Here is an 18,678-nt window from a genome sequence, read left to right as displayed (position 1 = left end):
GTGGCTTCTCTTGTGGAGCATGGGCATTAGGCACGTGGGCTTCAGTAGATGTGGCACAAGGGCTCAGTAGTTGCAGCTCGAGGGTTCTAGAGCACAGGCTCAGTAGTTGTGGTGCACGGGCTTAGTTGCTCCGCGGCATGTGGGATCTTCCTGGACCAGGGCGTGAACCCATGTCCCCTGCATTGGCAGGTGGATTCTTAACCACTGCGCCACCAGGGAAGTCTGAAAAATATACTCTTAGTAAGAATTTCAGCTCTACACCTAGGGTCCACACCTCCAAGATTGCATGTGTGCACACAGGGACACACACACGGTAGTTCAGAAGACTGTATTGTGGTTAGGCTTTTGAGATATGCATTCTTCATTCCCTGTCCTAGTATTAGTACTCTTTACATTTATAGAAATTTGTAGAAATGTGTCATCAAATTAGTGTATTATGGATACAACACTGTAAAACCTTCTACTCATGATTTAAGATGCTGCATTTTAAATAATTGAGCCTTATTTGTATTTCAGTCATTCGTCTCAATTTATTTTGAGCATCTATTAGGCTAGGTATCATGCTAGGCACTGTGCAGATAAAGATGAGAAAGACTAAAGGAGTAAAGAGTCCAGTTGAGGAGACAGGAAGCAGACAACTATAGCACAGGTAGCAACCGCTTTATAGATGTAAGCATGAAGTGATACGAGAGCACAGAAGACAAGACCTGAAGATCCGAGCAGGCTTCCTGGAGGAGGTGACCACTGATTGGCGCCTTGAAGAGTTCATGGACGTTAGTAGGCAAAGAAGCAGGGAAAGGTACCCCGGGTGGGAGAGAAGCCCATGCAGGGGCTCAGAGGCAAGGGCACACGGTGTGTTCAGGAGACTGCAAGTGCGCTGGCAGGTCTGCAGCAGAAGCAAATAATGAAAAATGATAAAAAGGAGCACTGTCCTGGGAGGACAGAATTTCAACACTGCAATAATATTAAAACACAATTATCCTATTAAAAGTACACAGTTGGCAATTTCAGAAAACTCCTGTATTTTACACAGCAACACATTTATTTGCATTCTCTGGGTCTGAACTCTTATCTTGGTCAACCAAACATATGTCCTTGGTCTTGAAAAGCAACCCATGAGATCTCTCTAGGAATCTGCCACGTGAACTGACCATCCGCCAGCATCACGACACGTGCTTGGGATACAGCAATGGTTCGCTACAGAGCTTACTCACACTGGCTCGTGTGAACCAGTTGTGCCCATTTCTTTCTAACTCAGTGCTCAGGGGCCTCACTGTTGGTAGCTTTATGCTGATCATCACGGAATTCAACAAACATTACAAATCAGGGCTGTTTTCTCCCCTACAGGGCCACTTGTTAACCATTTCCCAGCACATCACCGCACACACATTTCACTCTTTTGAGACATTAGCTGGAGACATCACTTCTTGTGTTTTCTCCTCAAAGGCATCCTGAGTTACCAAGGAGTTTGCTACAGTTCTTAGCAGTAGGTGAATGGAAATAAAAGACTCACAGGTGCATGCTTTCAGCTGTCTTTTTTTTTCTCTCTGATTTTAGGCTGAAGGAGATCCAAATGAGTGCATATGATGCTGCAACCTATGAGAGGTTTTCAGGGGCTGTTCGACGGCAGGTGCACTCCCTCCGAATCATCCTCGATAATTTACAGGTAATCACCATGTATGGACCAAGAAAATAATCTGGGCCCCAAACTAGACCCACCCCCAAACTATTGGAGAAAGTTATCTGAACCCTAATCGGCCAATGCGAAAAAATTAGTCAATGCCAGAATGTTTGCATAAAACTGTGGGTCACTCTGTGACTTTCTTAGTTGAGTTTTTCAAGTAAAAATATTTGACCTTACCTTTCCTCCTGTCCAGGAAGCAGTAATTTGACCAGTAACCCTAAAAGGCATCAGACTTCCTGATTCTCCTTGTCTAGATCTGTAAGCGTCCCACCTCTACTAGAAATCAGCAAATAGAATTCTCTTCTTACAGATCATTTTGTCGTGAATGAGTCTCCAGGCAGTGACAGTAGCATTTTGGATCATCCAAGCTGTGCATCCCCTATGCACCTTGGCCCCTCCTGCCTGGGTCCCCACATTGCTGGCCTCTGCAGTTTCACAGGCTAGTCGCCTCAGGACTAGTTAATGTTGCTGTTGCCCCCCCAAAACATCAACATGCTTCAATATTTCCTTTTTTTAAAATATTAAATTGTTTTTTGCATTTAATTTATAAGCTAAACACCTCATGCCAGAGTCTGTAAAAAGCATGTCTGTATTAGGTATGATAACAGGGACTAGTAAAACATTTAGCATTGTTAATAAGATTTCAGAGGATAAATTTAAGTGAACAAACTGTTTTTGAATCTAGTAGAAGTATTCAATATTTGAATCCAATATTCAACACACTTAAGATTGTGTTCTGACCAATGTGCACAGATAATTAAGGAAGGGCTAAGTATTGTCAAAAAATCGCAAATGATGCAAGATTGTTTTGCCTATAGAGAAAGAGAAGCCACATTTCAGGGGAGAAAGGGGCAGGGTTGGGAGCCAGGCTGTGGCGTGCTTCTCCATCCTGCTCTGGAACCTTCTGTGCTTTCCTTTGAAGCCCTTTGCTTTCAGTTATGCCCTTTCCCTCTGGTTCTTTTCAGGGGAAGTTTTACTATTATTTGCTAGTTATTGGAGGTAAGAAGTTTTCATGATGCACTTTTAATCTATCATTTCAACCTCAAACTCTGAGAAAGCTTCATTTCTAAATACCTCTAAACTGAAGCAGGAGATTAAGAAAAGTTACATCATTTCCAAAGGGAAAGGAAGAAGAAAGGTCTTTATAATGATTAACTAGATGCCTAATTTCAAAAGCTAGCAAATGTAACATTTAACTCATTTGCTTTAAAAAAAAATACTCCATATGCAGTTATTTAAGATAAAAGCATAAAATTTTATATAAACTATGTGAACAACATAACATTGAAAGATTGGATTTTCTTCCATAGTCACTCACTTAACAAGTGCTCATTGCCCTGCACATTGAGGGCAACTTCTGGGTGGGCTCTGAGCTCCAGGGCAAGGCAGTAGGCGAGTAAGAGCTGAAACGAGTGGTTCACAGGAGATGAGGGTAATGGGAGACGGTGCTGGTACTAAGACTGAAGAGTGAGTATAGTCCCGTCATTCATTCATTTCTTAAGTTCGTGATGGGACAGAAAAGTAACATGCAGCCCCTGCCCTCAAAGAAGGAACTTAAAGAAGACAAATAAGCAAACAGTTTCCTAAGTTCTGTAGAGAAGGATGTGCTTGATTCTATGGGATGAATGAGAAGAGGCTTCACAGAGGATGTAATGCTTGAATTCACTCTTGAAAGATGCTGAGGAATTTTCCGGGTGGTTGAGGAGTCAGGGCATTCCAGACATAGGACACGGACTGTACAAGTGCATGGAGGCCTGGGAGAGCTCAGTGAGTTCAGAGGATAGCACGCTATTCAGTGTGACTGAGAAGACCGTGTACGTGGTGGGGGAAAAATGGCAACAGAGAAGGCTGGCACAGTTGTAAGGACCAGGGCATGATCTGGCCCTGGATGCCGTGAGAACTTGCACACAGCATTGGGTTTTACCCAGTGGACAAACAGGCCATTGGAGGATTCACAGTAGTAAGAAGAGACACAAGAATACATTTTTAATTGAAGGAATCAATCCGCATCTGGTGTCTTGGTGATATTCACTGGGCACCAAGCTATAGTTACTTTTACAAGCATCATTGCATTGAATCCTCACATCAACGCTTTAAGATAAATGATTATAAGATCAGCCAGAGGAAGAAAAGCCAGACCCACTACTGTGACTTCTTAAAGTAGGACACCAATTAAGCCTGGGTTAGAATCAGGGTTAACAGTAAGGAATGACTCTCCTGTGAAGCACCACAGCAATGGGACCAGCATCAGAAAACCATGTCCAGTTTTGCTTCCAGTTTACAAAGAGAGAAATGAAAGAAAATTGTGAAGGACTCAAAGAAAGATAGCAAATAAGATTAAGTAGATGGAAAAGATGAAATTGGCACCAAAAAATAAAATCATAAGGGAATTGGGGTTAATAACTTTCTAAATATCCTCAGATAGAGTAAATAATTATCTTGGGGAAGTTTTCATTCTCTTCTTCCCTAGAAATCTGAAAAAGAGAAAACAGGCTTAAATAATGGCGAGAGAGTTTTAAGGTATAAGGAAGGGAATAGAAATGATTTAATCCTTAAATGAGTACCTGAAATGGATATAGAACTTCTGTCTCTAGAAATCTTTACGAATAACACCAGCATTTTAATAATAGCAAGCATTTATTGAGCAATTACCATGTGCGAGTTGTTCTGCTAGGTGCCTTACATTATGAACAGCATCATCAAGATCTGTCCCATCATCATCTCACCAACATCATCTCACCATCACCATCATCATGCTTAGTGACTAATAGTGCCAACTCCGGAGCCAGACAGCCTGGGTTCTGTAAAATGGGAAAAACACATAATAGAGCAGTGATTAAGATCCACTAAGATGATACATGTAAACTGTTTAAAACGGTGCCTAGCATTCTCTACAGGAGAATGAGCTTCATCGTTTCCTTCACTGCACTTGCGAATAGTCATCAGCCTGCACTGCAGGCCAGGCACCCAGTCAAGTACTTTACATTCATGGCAGTATTTAGCTCTTACAACAACCAGTCACTGTTAGTTTCTACATTCGATAGATGAGGAAACTGAGCCACGTAAGTTACCTCCATTCTCACAATCTTATGAAATATTGATATTTTGTTCCCACTTTATAATGACAGAAATTAAGATTGGAAAGAGGATATAGCGTGGATTCCTATGGCTAGCGAAGCAGGTTTCTGAGCCCAAAGCTCAGGTCTCCATGATCTGTTAGGCCTGTTATCTTCCTCCAACTCTACAACTCTGAGAAAAGTATAACTTTTACATATACTTTTTTTTTTTTTTTTTAATTTTTGGCTGTGTTGCACTTCACTGCTGCACTTGGGCTTTTTTCTGTAGTTGTGGCAAGTGGGGGCTACTCTTCGTTGCGGTGCGCAGGCTTCTTAGTGCCGTAGCTTCTCTTGTTGGGGAGCACAGGTTCTAGGCGCACAGGCTTCAGTAGTTGCAACATGCGGGTTCGGTTGCTCCGTGGCATGTGGGTTCTTCCAGGACCAGGGATCAAACCCGTGTCCCCTGCACTGGCAGGTGGATTCTCAACCACTGAGCCACCAGGGAAGTCCCCACATATACTCTTAAAATATTTTGCATCATTGTTCTAAATGCCAACACAGAATCCTCACCTGGTATTAGTTAATGTCTTGATGGTATTCCCTGGGCACCAAGCTATAGGTCCTTTTACAAACATCAATGCATTTAATCTTCACATCAACCCTTTAACATAAATGATGTTTTGTTTACAAGATCAGCCAAAGGAAGAAAAGTCAGACCCACTACTGTGACTTCTTAAGTATTTTCAAGAGTTTCCCTTATTGCATTTTTTTTTTTTAAATTCACAGAGGTGTTATTCTCAAGCAGGCCTTCCAGTCCTCAATTTGGAAAGATAATGCCAGTTAAAAACACAGCTACTGGCCAAGGATAGGCAGGGCCTCATGTGGAATATGAATCTTTAGATTGCAACCAAAACAAGAAGGCCTGGATTTAGTGACCTTTGGGCCATCTCCTGCCAGTCCTGTGTGGTTGTGATTGACTAATACCGTCCAAATGTCTTGAGGTCGTTGCGTAATCTCAGTAACCGTGGGTGTTTCCTTGGTGAACAGCACAAAGTCTGGCCAGGAGCTAGTAAGTCATCATTTGGGGTGACTTTCTAAAGCACAGCTTCAAGCCCATGCATTGATGCCGGGAAGCTGGCCTGAGATCTGGGGAAAGGGAATGTCGTTGCCACCCGTGTTAATGCTGCTTCCACCTGTGCCCGTGTTGCATCACGGGTCACTCTTCTCAATTAAGACACTTGTCGCCAGTGACCTTCCTTTGCTTCCTGACTGGATTCTTCGTGGGATAGCACAGAGTCCTGGTGATTAGACCTCTTATGAATCAGTAGCAAGAGTTTTCTCATTAGAATAGTAGGGTCTGTAATAACTTCAGTCATACTCGGTTCGGGGTCTGAAGCTCTGATTCTGTCTTTCCCTAGCAAAAGAAAATATCCATTTCTACAAAAAGCCACTGATTTTAATCACATCTTCTCTGCAGTGTTTTTTCTAATCTACAATCAGTCATTTTATTCTCAGGCTAAACTAAATTAGCCTTTCTCGGGTTGCTTTGCCTAGCATGATATCTCCATGAACCAACAATTATGTTCCTTTTTTTTTTTTCCTTTAGTGGTTCAAAATGAGCTTGGGTTCAGATAGATAGTGTTTTTTGAACACTGACGTGCAACATGCACTGTGCTTGGCACTGAAGGCACAAAGATTAATAAGGTATTATCTCTGTACTCACAAAGGTATTTTCCTCAAGGGGTGAGGAAGACAGGCACCTGCGCAGATCGTTTCCATTTAATACGTAAGTGTCTGGGTAGAGAAATGCACAGAATGCAGTGGACGCCCAGAGGAAAAGGATTCTAGGATGGATTTTGAAGGAAAGCATCCATGACCTGAGTCTTGAAGGACACACGAGTATTAACCAGACAAAGGAGGGTGAAAATAATGCCCAACAAAGGGCACAGCATAGACAAAGGCCTGACACTGTGGTCTCATGTGTGAGCTGAGGACTGGCCAAGGGCAGGATACCACTCAGTGTGAAATGCAAAAGGCTTTGAGGCTTAGAGGCAGGTAGGTGCCAGGAAAAGAGCTTTATTCTGAGCCCTCACTTTGCTGTGTGTAAAGAATGGAAAGTATTTCCCCATTCCCTTTATTTAATCTATACAGTGTTTCACCCAGTGGACATTTATTGAATATCTATTTTGCATAAAGGTTCTTGACTTCAACAACTAACCTTCTAGTGAAGAAGATACGTGTAGTTGTAAGAGCAGATACAATATGGTAGATGCCACAGAAAGATTTTTAACAAAGTGCTGTGGTTATGTAGACAACTGTGTGAGCAACTTCTAGCTGGGCAGTTAAGGAAAGACTCACAGAGGAAGTGTCATTTGAGCTGGACCATGAAGGATGAGTGTGGTTTCAACTGGCAACTCTTCTTAGGATGTGGATAGAAAGATGGTCTTGACTAGAGCTTCTCAAACATTCTATGGAGAGGGGCCAGGGTTTTTTTTTCAGTTGATCACAGATGAATACTTTTTTTTTTTACTTTTTTTTTTTAAGGTCAGTCCTTCAAACACATTGTTAATTGGGAAAATAATGCCGTAATGTTTGTGTTTCTCTAACGTTCTAGTAACCAATTTAGTGGATCCTAAGGAAGTTATTTCTGTAGTAGCTCAGTTGATTGTTCCCAGTAACTCCCTACTAAGACCACCTTGTTCTTCAATCTTCTTTTCCTTTTAATGGACTAATACTTTTATAAAATAAAATATAAATGAATTACTGGAAAAAATGATATAAAAAATAACATACAAAATACAAGCCCATATTACTTAATATTCGATTCAACAAACATAAAATTACTTTGTCCAATTGCCATATAAGTGATTATAAGTGCCAAATGATTACTGTCAATTTCTGTGACCTATTTCATCACAGACCAGTAACAAGGGTTCACACAGCAAAGGCAGTCTGGGTAGCTCTGGTGTAGACAGAAGAAACCTCTGAGCAGGGGACAGAACTTGAATACAAGGCTGTTTGGAGAATGGCAGACAGTCCAGTGTGACTAGAGTTCAGAGCTTCAGGATGGGCTTGTGGGCAGGGAGTAGTAGCAGAGAAAACTAGAGAGGAGGTGAATCCATGCTGACTGTCTTTTGTAATCAGTGAGGAGTGTGGACATGACTAAGAAAGGGAGTGGTGTGGTTTTCTCCTCTTTAAGAAGTTTCATAATCATGGCGGGAGAAAGTCTCAGAGGAGAGAGAGGTGGAAGCCAAGAAATTAAATCGTAACATCACTTCAGGTATTCAGATGAGAAGTGATAGGAATCCAAACCAGGGTAGTTGAACATAGGGTGAGGGGGATGGTGAGACTTTCAAGCCCTAGGGGACAGAAACAAGGAACACAGGAAGAGGAGAGGCTTGTGGAGAAAGCAGATGTTTGGTTTGGCTGTTACTATGTTTTCTCACTACTGGGACGCCTATGGAAAAATGTCAAGCGTGATATTTGAAGATTTTAAGATATGACTCAAGTTCAAGAGCAAGGTTAGGACCAGATAGGCTTGCATATCTGTATAGATATGTCTGTATCTTTATGATCATCTGTACAGAGGAACAGCCCAAACCAAAAGGGAAGATGTGTTGACAGAGGTCAGAGTACAGAGCAAAGAGATGAAAAGCAAAGAGCAAAAAGGTGGAGACAACCCTGTCAAGGAACATCTGCATTTCCGGGGAGAGCAGTAAAATGCTAGTGACTCTTAGCACACGAATGTCTTGTCACTCAGCACTTGGCATCAGTGGCCATGAGAGGACGACTTCAGCCGAGCGCAGCCTAGAAGTACAGTCCTGACTCCCAGGCTGCATGAGCAAAGGCATCAAACTCAGTCCTTCCCCAGTGACCATTAAAAGGATTAAAATACAAAAAAGCTGTAAACAGTGAAAACCCCATATGACAGAAATCAGGGAAGAGTGCTAGTGACATACAAGAAGCTTTGAAGAGTTTTTGCTAAATTTAATACAATATGACCCCTATGAATAAGACAAAGACAATTCATTCCTTCTTAAGAAATAGCATTACTAGCAAGTAAGTACACGAGACCCAACAGAAATCACATTAACATCTCTTACTTGCAGAGGCAGGGAGTGGAAGAGAGAGCCCTAGAGCTGGTGAGAAGCAGATCGCTTGACCCCCATGTTGTCACTGCCAAGCAGCAGCATTTGAAAGCAGCAGCGCTGGGGAGCAGAGGGGGTGGGGAGGTCTGGGTTTTGTGCAGTGGCATAAATCGACAACCTAGAAAAGCAGTAACACCGGGAAATGGGCCAGACCAGCCTCAACTTATACTTGGCTTGAAGACTAGATCAAACAAATGTCAAATGGCCCCATTGCGATGGCTTTTCCAAACAAAATAAACGACGCAGAGATGGAGTTCTCATGCTGTGACTGTCCATAGTTCCAACTGCTTCCCTGCTGAGCTCTTGAGCTAGTAGTATAGCTTTGCTTCAACTACTAACACCAGTCTAAAATCCTCAAGGAGAATTCTAATAACACAAAGTGGGGAAACCATCCAATCTGTTGCTGAACAGTTTCAAACACCCATCTCACCATCCAAGAAAAAGGACATAAAAACATTAAATAAGATGAGATCTCTGAAAGTATTCTGCAGTGAGGCAGAATAATAAGCATTCGAGATGTACAAGAAGATGCTGATAGGCTAGGATATTTTCTTCAGAAAACACCAGATTTTTAGAAAACATCTGTTTTGTGTTCTCAAAATTCAAAGAAACCTGAAGTATGTGGAATAAGGCATGGATTTGAAAGGATCTGGCTAAGAAGCAAGTAGAAATAAGAAGGGAATTGAATGCAATAAGGAAAGATAAGAAGAAAACTAAAAATGCAATGCCAAAGCTGAAATCTACATTAAAAGTAGAAAGAACAGACTCAATCCAGTCTTAAGTCTAAGTGCTAATGTGAATGGAAAACTTGAATCATTAATTCATACTGTAGAGGTAAAAACTGTAAGAAAGCTAGTCAATAAAAACAGAGCAGAGAGCTAACATACGGAGCCTTGAGCCATCCCAACAAGTAGAACAGTACTTAGCTCATGGTAAGTGCTCAGGAAATATATGCTGAATGGGCCAACCATATTCCCAAAGAGGCCACAAAAAAGGACACATAAACAACAATTCAAATAATAGTAAAAGAAAACTGTGCTGAGCTGAAGACGAGTCTAAGTCAGTGGATCAAAAGAACTTTACTGAGCGCCAGGCAAAGTTAATGAAAAGGTATAAGCACCTCGCCACAGCCTCATGGAATTTTAACATTTCAAAAACAAAGTATCCTAAAAGCACACAGGCAGACAAAAATCAAGCTATTGTCCGGGAAAGAAAAATTCATCTCACGTTAATTGTCCCTGAGACATTGAGTGCCAGAAGATTGTGAAAAAACATCTGTGGGATTTGGGGGAAGAGAAGTTGTGACCCAAGAATCCTCTACTCAGCCAAAGTACAAAAGTGAAAAAAGACATTTTCAGATATTCCGAGACTTAAAACATATGTCACTTAAGTATCCTTTTTGGAAATAGTCTTGAATGTGTATACACACATGTGCACACACGCATCTATACATACATATGTATCAATATTCCAGCCAATTAAGAAAGGGATCAAATTCCTTAAGAATGGGAAACTTGTAGTATAAAAGGACCAGCAATGAACATTGCGAACAGTTAAACACAGAATCAGATCTAAATAACTGTGGTAAATATGTTTAAAAGAAAACTCAAATATCAAGAATAATGCTCTGTAAAGATATACAATATAAAAAACAGTAAATTTAAAAATAATAAACAGAGCCTAAATTCCCATATTATCTCAAAAATTAAACAAAAATCAAGAAGTTGACGTAGGGAAATAGAAGGAAGCAAAAAGTATAATAATGCCTATGACAAAGGAGAGAGAGAAATACTATTTCATTCCTGAAAATATTTAGAGAAAGTGAAGTTAAGGCAGGCTTTTTAAAAGCTTAATCATGCTGATTTTTTTTAATGTATTTCTTGCAAATCATAACATGTTTTTGCAAATATTCTTGATTATTTTGTGGAGAGGGGATTGTCAGGGGGCAAGGGTAGAGCAGGGAGGCCAGGTAGGAGGCTATTGCCACTGTCCAGGTGGAAGGAAATGAGGGTTGACCTGGGGACGACATGGACATGGTAAGAGATGGTTGGATACCGCCGAAAGTTAAGAGGTCTAGGTATGAAATAGCAAGGAAAGAGGAGTCCGAGATGATTCCCAGGCATGTGGCCTGAACAGCTGGAAGAATGGGGTTGCCCACTGCCTTTTGTTGAGAGAACTTGGGGAGACCGGAGGATGGGCTCTAGGGCTCCATTTTGAACTGTTAAGTTTAAGATGCCTGTTATACATGCTTACTGATATGTGTAGTTCCCAGCTCCTTTGAAGTACAAAATAGTTCATTCTTGAAGGAAAGATGTGAAATTGCTCATAAAAACTCATTGTAAAATGACAGTAAGCTGTCACCAAAGCAATAGTTTAGTTCCACATCACCATCCAAGAGTACAAACTCTTCTAACGAGAATTGATCATCTTTGTTAAGTACATGAATCACTGGTTTTTTTCTGGCAATGAGATGTTACTTCAAGAAACAGGGAATTCCCTGAAACAGGAAGGTCTGTGTCTGCTCTTTTTTTTCTTTTTTTTTTTTTTTTTTTTTGCTATACCGTTTTACCATTTAGAGCAGCTGACAACCTAACAGGTATTTAGTAGAATATTTTTTACCATGTCAAAATGGTAAAAAGTTCTTACCACGAAGAAGAATTTTTCATTGTTTCCACTGATTTATAATTTGTTATTTTGCAAATACTGTACAAAAGTTTGCCTTAAATCAGCATATCTTTTTTGAATGGTGCAAATTAGTAGCAAAAAAGTATATGTTGATCGAACATGGAGAAATGTTAAAATAATGGGAGCTAATGTTTAATAAAAGAATCACTGCTCCCTGGTATCTTTAATATCCATTTACATGTATTTGTTCACCCAACAAGGATTTAGTGATGGTCATCTTTGTTTTACTCTGTAGAATGGATGTGCTTTCTACGAAAATTGCTACTTAAACCTTTGTAATCTTTTCATTAAATAATTCTAAAGGAATAATAGAAGATTGGCTTGCTTGTAGAGTTTATAGATAAAGGAAGTCTTGCTTAACCATAACCCAAATAAGTGAAGATTTAAGATTAGTCAGAGTACTTTCAGTGCTGAAATCACAAGGCAAAGTGTAACAAACCACAAGATAATTGGTTTTTGTCAAGTTCATTCCTTCTAGTTCTGTCACTGCTATAGGGGTGTGTGTGTGTGTGTGTGTGTGTGTATGCAAGTGCAAGCCCACTTTCTGGTTAACCAAATTATTTCTCAGATAATGAATTAACCAGAATACATCATCCTCTGAGTATTTCAGTTCATCTAACTATTCTTTACATGAAAGTAATAAAACTGTATTTCTTTTTTAGAAAGTCTGTAACATAGACTTTTTACTAGTGAAACCTATCTTTGCATATAATGAATTCTCATTAGTATGAATTTATTACATAATACAAAACAGATGGACATGTTTATAAGAGTACGTTTCTTCATGCAATAGGAATATACAATAAAGAACATGTCTGGCCCTTTGTTATAAATAAATAAAAGCATGTATTTAAATACAGTAGGAAGACTTCCTAGGTGGCTCAGTGGTTAAGAATCTGCCTGCCAATGTAGGGGACACGGGTTCGATCCCTGCTCCAGGAAGATCCCACATGCCTCAGAGCAACTAAGCCCGTGCACCACAACTATTGAGCCTGCACTCTAGAGCTCTTGAGCAACAACTGTTGAGCCCATGTGCCGCAACTACTGAAGCCCAAGCACCTAGAGCCTGAGTTCTGCAACAAGAGAAGCCACGGCAATGGGGAGCCCACGCACCGCAATGAAGAGTAGCCCCCGCTCACCACAACTAGAGAAAGCCCGCACAGCAAGACCCAACACAGCCAATGGATAAATACATAAATTTATTAAATAAATAAATAAATACAGTAGGAACTTACTATTTAAAGAAATATTTCAGTGAGTGCCATAAAATACACAGACCAAAATAATCAATAGTTCTCTTCCAGCCCTCCATGAATTTTTAAAGAACACCCCTCTTCCAGCCCATTGCCTTCAGCAACACCCATCCTGACAGGCCTCTTCCTGTTTTGAGTTTCCAAGTATTGGTGGGCTAGCTAGATGATAGTAAATTATCTGTCCATATTTATCTGCAAGTTACATACTTGAAAATGAATGAAGAGTCCTACTATATAAAAATGTCTTTGTGCCCATTGTTCTGGATCAAAGGGCTAGTACATACTTTTACTTCTCAAAACCAAAAACTACTGATTCATGTTCCTAAAAATATCAGTAACAAGCAGAATCAGAAGTAATTCATTTCAGGACTTCCCTGGTGGTCCAGTGGTTAAGACTCTGTGCTCCCAGTGCAGGGGGCCTGGGTTTGATCCCTAGTTGGGGAAATAAGATCCTGCATGCCACGTGGTGTGGCCAAAAAAAAAAAAGGAATTCATTTATCCACAAATGAAAATTTAAAAGAAAAGAACCTACGCCCACCAGAATGGCTAAAATTAAAAGAAAAAAAGAAGAAGCTGTCAATATCAAGTACTGGTGAGGATACAAGCAAAGGAAACCCTCATACACTGCTCCTGGGAATATAAGTTGGAAAAACCACTTTGGAAACCTGTTTTGCAGTATCTGCTGAAGCTGAGCATATCTAGGATTTCCACCCAACAGAAGTACACACATACTTGCTGCAAAAGACATGTTCAGGGATACTCATGGCAGCATTACTGGTAATACCCCCAAACCAGAAACGACACAGTTGCAGACGAGATATACATTGTGACGCGTGATCAGAATCACACGATTGAACATCATTACAGCAGAGAATAAAGTGCCTCTGGGCACAGCAGCGTTGGTGCCTCTCCTGGGAATGCGTTGAACCAAAGAAGCCAGACACAGAAGAATACATACTGTACCATGCCACTTTATGAAGTTCAAAAACAGGCAAACCTAATCTGTGATGGTAGAAGTCAGCCTGCGGGGGCGGGGCGGGGGGTTCTTTGGCAGGGGCTGGGTCAGGTCCAAAAGAGGCCCTGGGAAGCTAGGGAGGTGCAGGTGTTGCAAGGGCGTGCTCAGTTTTAAATTTCATTAACTCTGAGCTAGTGGGAAGCTGCTGCATAACACAGGGAGATCAACATGATGATGGGTGATGACTTAAGAGGGGTGGGATAGGGAGGGTGGGAAGGAATCGCGGGAGGAAGGGGATATGGGGATATATGTATAAATACAGCAGATTCACTTTGTTGTACAGCAAAAACTGGCACAACAGTGTAAAGCAATTATATTCCAATAAAGAGCTTAAAAAATTTTTATGGAGTTTACTACAAGTACGTTATACTTAAATTCTAAAAGTTGACCCAAAAAAGGGGGTAGCAGAGTTACTGGAAAAATCATATCCCTTCCTTCACTCTCACACCAAATTTTATTAAGTCCTTTTGTTTTATTGGTATACAAAAAGCTAGAGAGGACCTTAAGAGATGATAATCATGTATAGGAAAAGAGGCAAACCAGCATAAGAAAATTAAGACCTAAAATCCCTAGTTCCTTACATGATGGTGAATCCAGAGATAGCAGACAAACATAATATTCTAAGAGAGAAATAAGTATTTTGTAATTTGATAACCCTCCTACCAAGGGCAATAATAGGTCCCCTAGAAAGGACTCCCTTTTTATTATCATTTTTACTAATTATTAGCATGGACACCAAAAGAAGAATTCTGCAGTGCTGTTGGGCTGGTTGTTTGACATACCTTCACTGGGTCATGGCTCTATTGCTCTTAAATTCACACCACCTGTAATTCCCTTCTTGTGCCTTTAGTCTGTGACAGCACCCTCTATGCTCTAACACTGATCTGGAATTGATAGCAGTAACACTGGGTTTTGCAAACCTCTCATAAGGAGTTAACATTTGTTCACTTTATAGTCTTGAAGAGCTGCCTCATAATAAATTAGCTTTGGTAGTTAGCTTAGCTGGCCAGGGAGATTTCTACCTCACCAGCCTACTGAGGAAAACTGAAAGCAAAGTTCTTCTGGTAAATGATAAGTGTACTAATATACTTTAGTCAAATATAGGAATATCTAAAATGCAAACCGTTATTATTCCAGATAGCTTCATTACAGTGGGGTCTTTATGAATATATTTAGAGGATAACCCACTAAATAATTATATTTAGATAATAATACTCCCATCTGATTGTCATAAAGCATGCAATTGTCTGTGGTATTCTTTGGAAATCTTAAATTTAAATCTTAGCAGTATAAAATAGCACACTGGAATGTTTTCCTGGGTATGACATTTAGTAAATCTTATCACTTGTGTAATGGTGATATGGTCATTTGTTTGTTTATGTGGTTTTACTTAATTATGTCTGTCTGCTTATTAATATGTAATGTTTTTAGATATTCTTCAAAGCTATATATCCATACCATAGGCATTCATGTGTTGATATAAATAATGAACGCTGTTAACAATTCTCATGTCCTGAATGTTTCTAATATAATTGTTCTTAATATTTCTTGGATCTGACTCTATCCCAACTTAGAGAACAACTAATTGCTGAGAGTCTCAGACAGCTATTTAGGAGATTTTTATATCCCCAAAACTCCAGATAATGAAATGAAAGATGTTCATCAAGTTATATATCTTCAAGTTATATGTCATGTTTTGTGCTTTCTTCTGAATGCTGATATTGGAGCAGAAAGATGAAGTTTGGAAAACAAAGTATGTTTCCTGTAACTAATTATCCACCCAAGCCTCTCGAAATGCTTAATATCAATAGCAAACTAGCTTAAAATAAACTACATTGAAGCTACTGTCAAAATAGATATGAAATGAACTGGTTCCCTAAGCAGTGATTTTCCCCATGATGTGTTGCACTTAGCAGGCAATTCAGCTATTTCTGTTAATGAGGAATAGATTTACTAGTGCAAAAACACATTCCTTCAAAGTCACTTTTTAGCATCCTTGGTTAAAGCTTAGAAGCTTACAAATTAGGGACAATTCCCAGATATTTGAGAAAATATTACTGTCATTATTTTGATATAGTTAGGAAGAGGCAAAGGATAAAAAATGAATTGATAACTTCTCCTCTTAATACTAGTGATTTTCATTACTAATTAAATGTAGACTGTTATACTTCAGACATTGACTGGCACAGTGCCTCCTCAACTTGGAGATGTGACTACAGAGACCCAGAGAATCTCAATAACTTGCCCAAAGTGAGCCAAGACTAGAATCTTCATTTGCTGAATCCTAATCTGATGCTTTTTCTACCATGACCCATTCTTTGTCTTGATAATCGCATTCCTGAAATGAAAATAGATTCTGCAGAGTGAAGAGCCATCATAACTAGATTTTTTTTAAAAAAATAGACTTCATTTTTTAGACTGATTTTAAATTCACAGCAAAATTGAGCAGAAAATACAGAGAGTTGCTATATACCTCCTGCCCCCACACACAGCCTCCCCTCCCTATCATCAGTATCCCCCACCAGCGTGGTACATTCGTTACAATTGATGAACCTGCGCTGACACATCTTCACCCAAAGTCCACAGTTTCCATTAGGATTCTCTCTGGATGTTGGACCTCCTATGGGTTTGGACAAATGTATAATGACACGTACCCACCATTACAGTATCAAACAGAATATTCTCACTGCCCTAAAGATCCTCTGTGCCCTGCCTATTCATCCCTCCCTCTCCACTAACCCATGGCAACCGCTCATTTCTTTTACTTTCTCCGTAGTTTTGCCTTTTCCAGTATGTCATATAGCTGCAATCATACACTATGTAGCCTTTTAAGATTATCTTCTTTCACTTGGTAATATGCATTTAAGTTTCCTCAATGTCATTTCATGACTTGATAGTTCATTTGTTTTTAGCACTGAGTAATATTTCATTGTCTGGATGTACCAACAGTTTATTTATCCATTCCCCTACTGAAAGACATCTTAGTTCCCCAAGTTTCAGCAATTATGAATAAAGCTGCTATAAACAGTAGGTTTTTGTATAAACGTAAGTTTTCAATTCATTTGGGTAAATAACCAAGGAGTCCAGTTGCTGGATTGCATGAGAAGAATATGTTTAGTTTTATAAGAAATTTCAAAACAGCCTTCTAAAGAGTCTGTACCATTTTTCATTCCCACCGGCAATGAATGAGAGAGTTCCTATTGCTCCACATCCTCACCAGCATTTGCTGTTGTCAGTGTTTTGGATTTGGTCCATTGCAGTAGGTGTGTAGTGGTATCTCATTCTCATTGCAATGCTTTGGATTTGGTCCATTGCAGTAGGTGTGTAGTGGTATCTCATTCTCATTGCAATGTTTTGGATTTGGTCTATTGCAGTAGGTGTGTAGTGGTATCTCATTCTCATTGCAAGTCCCTAATGACGTATCATGTTAAAAATCTTATCTTATGCTTGTTTGCCGTATGTATATTTTTTTTGGTTAAGTGTCTATTCAGATCTTTTCCCCATAAGAGTTCTTTGTATATTTTGGATAACAGTTCTTTATCAGATATGTCTTTTGCAAATATTTTCTCCCAGACTGTGGCTTATCTTCTCATTTTCTTGATAAATTTTTCAGTAAGATTAAGTTTGGTGCTTATTACATTTGGGGGGAAAGTAATGACTGCAGCCATCACTTGTGAAGACGAAGAAATGTGAACACCATTTCAGTAGTTTGGCTGTGGTAGGGAGCAAACTTGAGAGAGAGACCGGGGCTTTGCTAGTAGACTTCCACACGATGGTTTTCAAAAGGCAGTGCATAGACCACAGGACTAGGGCAGACCATAGTCCCCAGGAATCCTTTATGTCCCTCCTCAGCAGTGTGTGGTGTGGGCACCAGCTATATCAGCATCACCTGGGAACTGGTTAGAAAGGCAGAGTCTCAGGCCCCGGCTTAGACCTACTGAATAAGAAATTGCATTTTAACAAGATCCTGAAGTTATTTACATGTACATTAATGTTTGAGAAACCCTGCTCTCCATAACCTGCAAGCTGGTCTCAAAGGTATATTTCATGTAATTATAACAGGATATTTATAAATCCTTTTGAGAAAAAAGAACTTATTTTTGAACTGTGAAAGTCACAAGCTTATTATATGAAGATTGGAAAATACAGAAATTTAAAGAAAACAATATCATCCATAATTCCACAACTCATAAATAACCATGACTATTAATATTTTTGCTTTTCCCTACATACTTTTCTTTTCATATATGTATATACTATACATGCATATACATTGAGATAATACTATATATGCATGTTGTTATATCATACTTTTATCACTTAACATTTTACAGTAAGCAATCAAGTTTGATACATTTTTATTGGGCACCAGCACTGTTCTAGAAGCTGGAGTTACATCAGGGCTCTTATCTCCATGGACCTTACTTTCTAGCAGAGCAAGCAGATAAGACGAAGAGATAAACAATACATTTGTAAACAGTAATAAGTATGAAGGAAGTAAGGCAGAGTAACAAGCTACAGAGTAACACAGTGCTTTTTTTCTTTTTTAATGTCCGGTACTCATGATCTGGCCAATTCCTTTAGGATTGAGAGTGTAAGTTTTAGTCTTAGGAAAAACTGTGATATTCTCTACACTTACTGTTTTGATAAACTGAGAGTTCCATGTTGTACTTAATTGGAATACATATCACTGGAAATTTAAGAGCTTCCCTTGAACTTTTAGATGGGTGTACATGTCTGAGTGATAGTTTTTTACGATACATGAATCAGTCACCCCAACTTCGGCTAGCTTTAAGCGTGCTGTGCTGTTATCTATTTTATGAAGTGTAGGGCTTTC

At 39.6% G+C, this 18,678-nt stretch overlaps 1 protein-coding gene across 1 annotated transcript in view; it reads left to right on the top strand.

The window, feature by feature from the left end:
* The window catches only part of VWA8 (von Willebrand factor A domain containing 8), a 340,198-nt gene that overhangs the window by 296,573 nt on the left and 24,947 nt on the right, over positions 1-18,678 (top strand). The window contains exon 40 of the mRNA XM_057707109.1: positions 1,558-1,666. Coding sequence (XP_057563092.1) covers positions 1,558-1,666 — 109 coding nt within the window. The remainder of the gene's footprint in view (positions 1-1,557; positions 1,667-18,678) is intronic.

This window comes from Hippopotamus amphibius, chromosome 14, assembly GCF_030028045.1.
Source record: "Hippopotamus amphibius kiboko isolate mHipAmp2 chromosome 14, mHipAmp2.hap2, whole genome shotgun sequence".
Classification (NCBI taxonomy): Eukaryota; Metazoa; Chordata; class Mammalia; order Artiodactyla; family Hippopotamidae; genus Hippopotamus; species Hippopotamus amphibius.
This window is presented reverse-complemented; position numbering and strand designations above follow the sequence as displayed.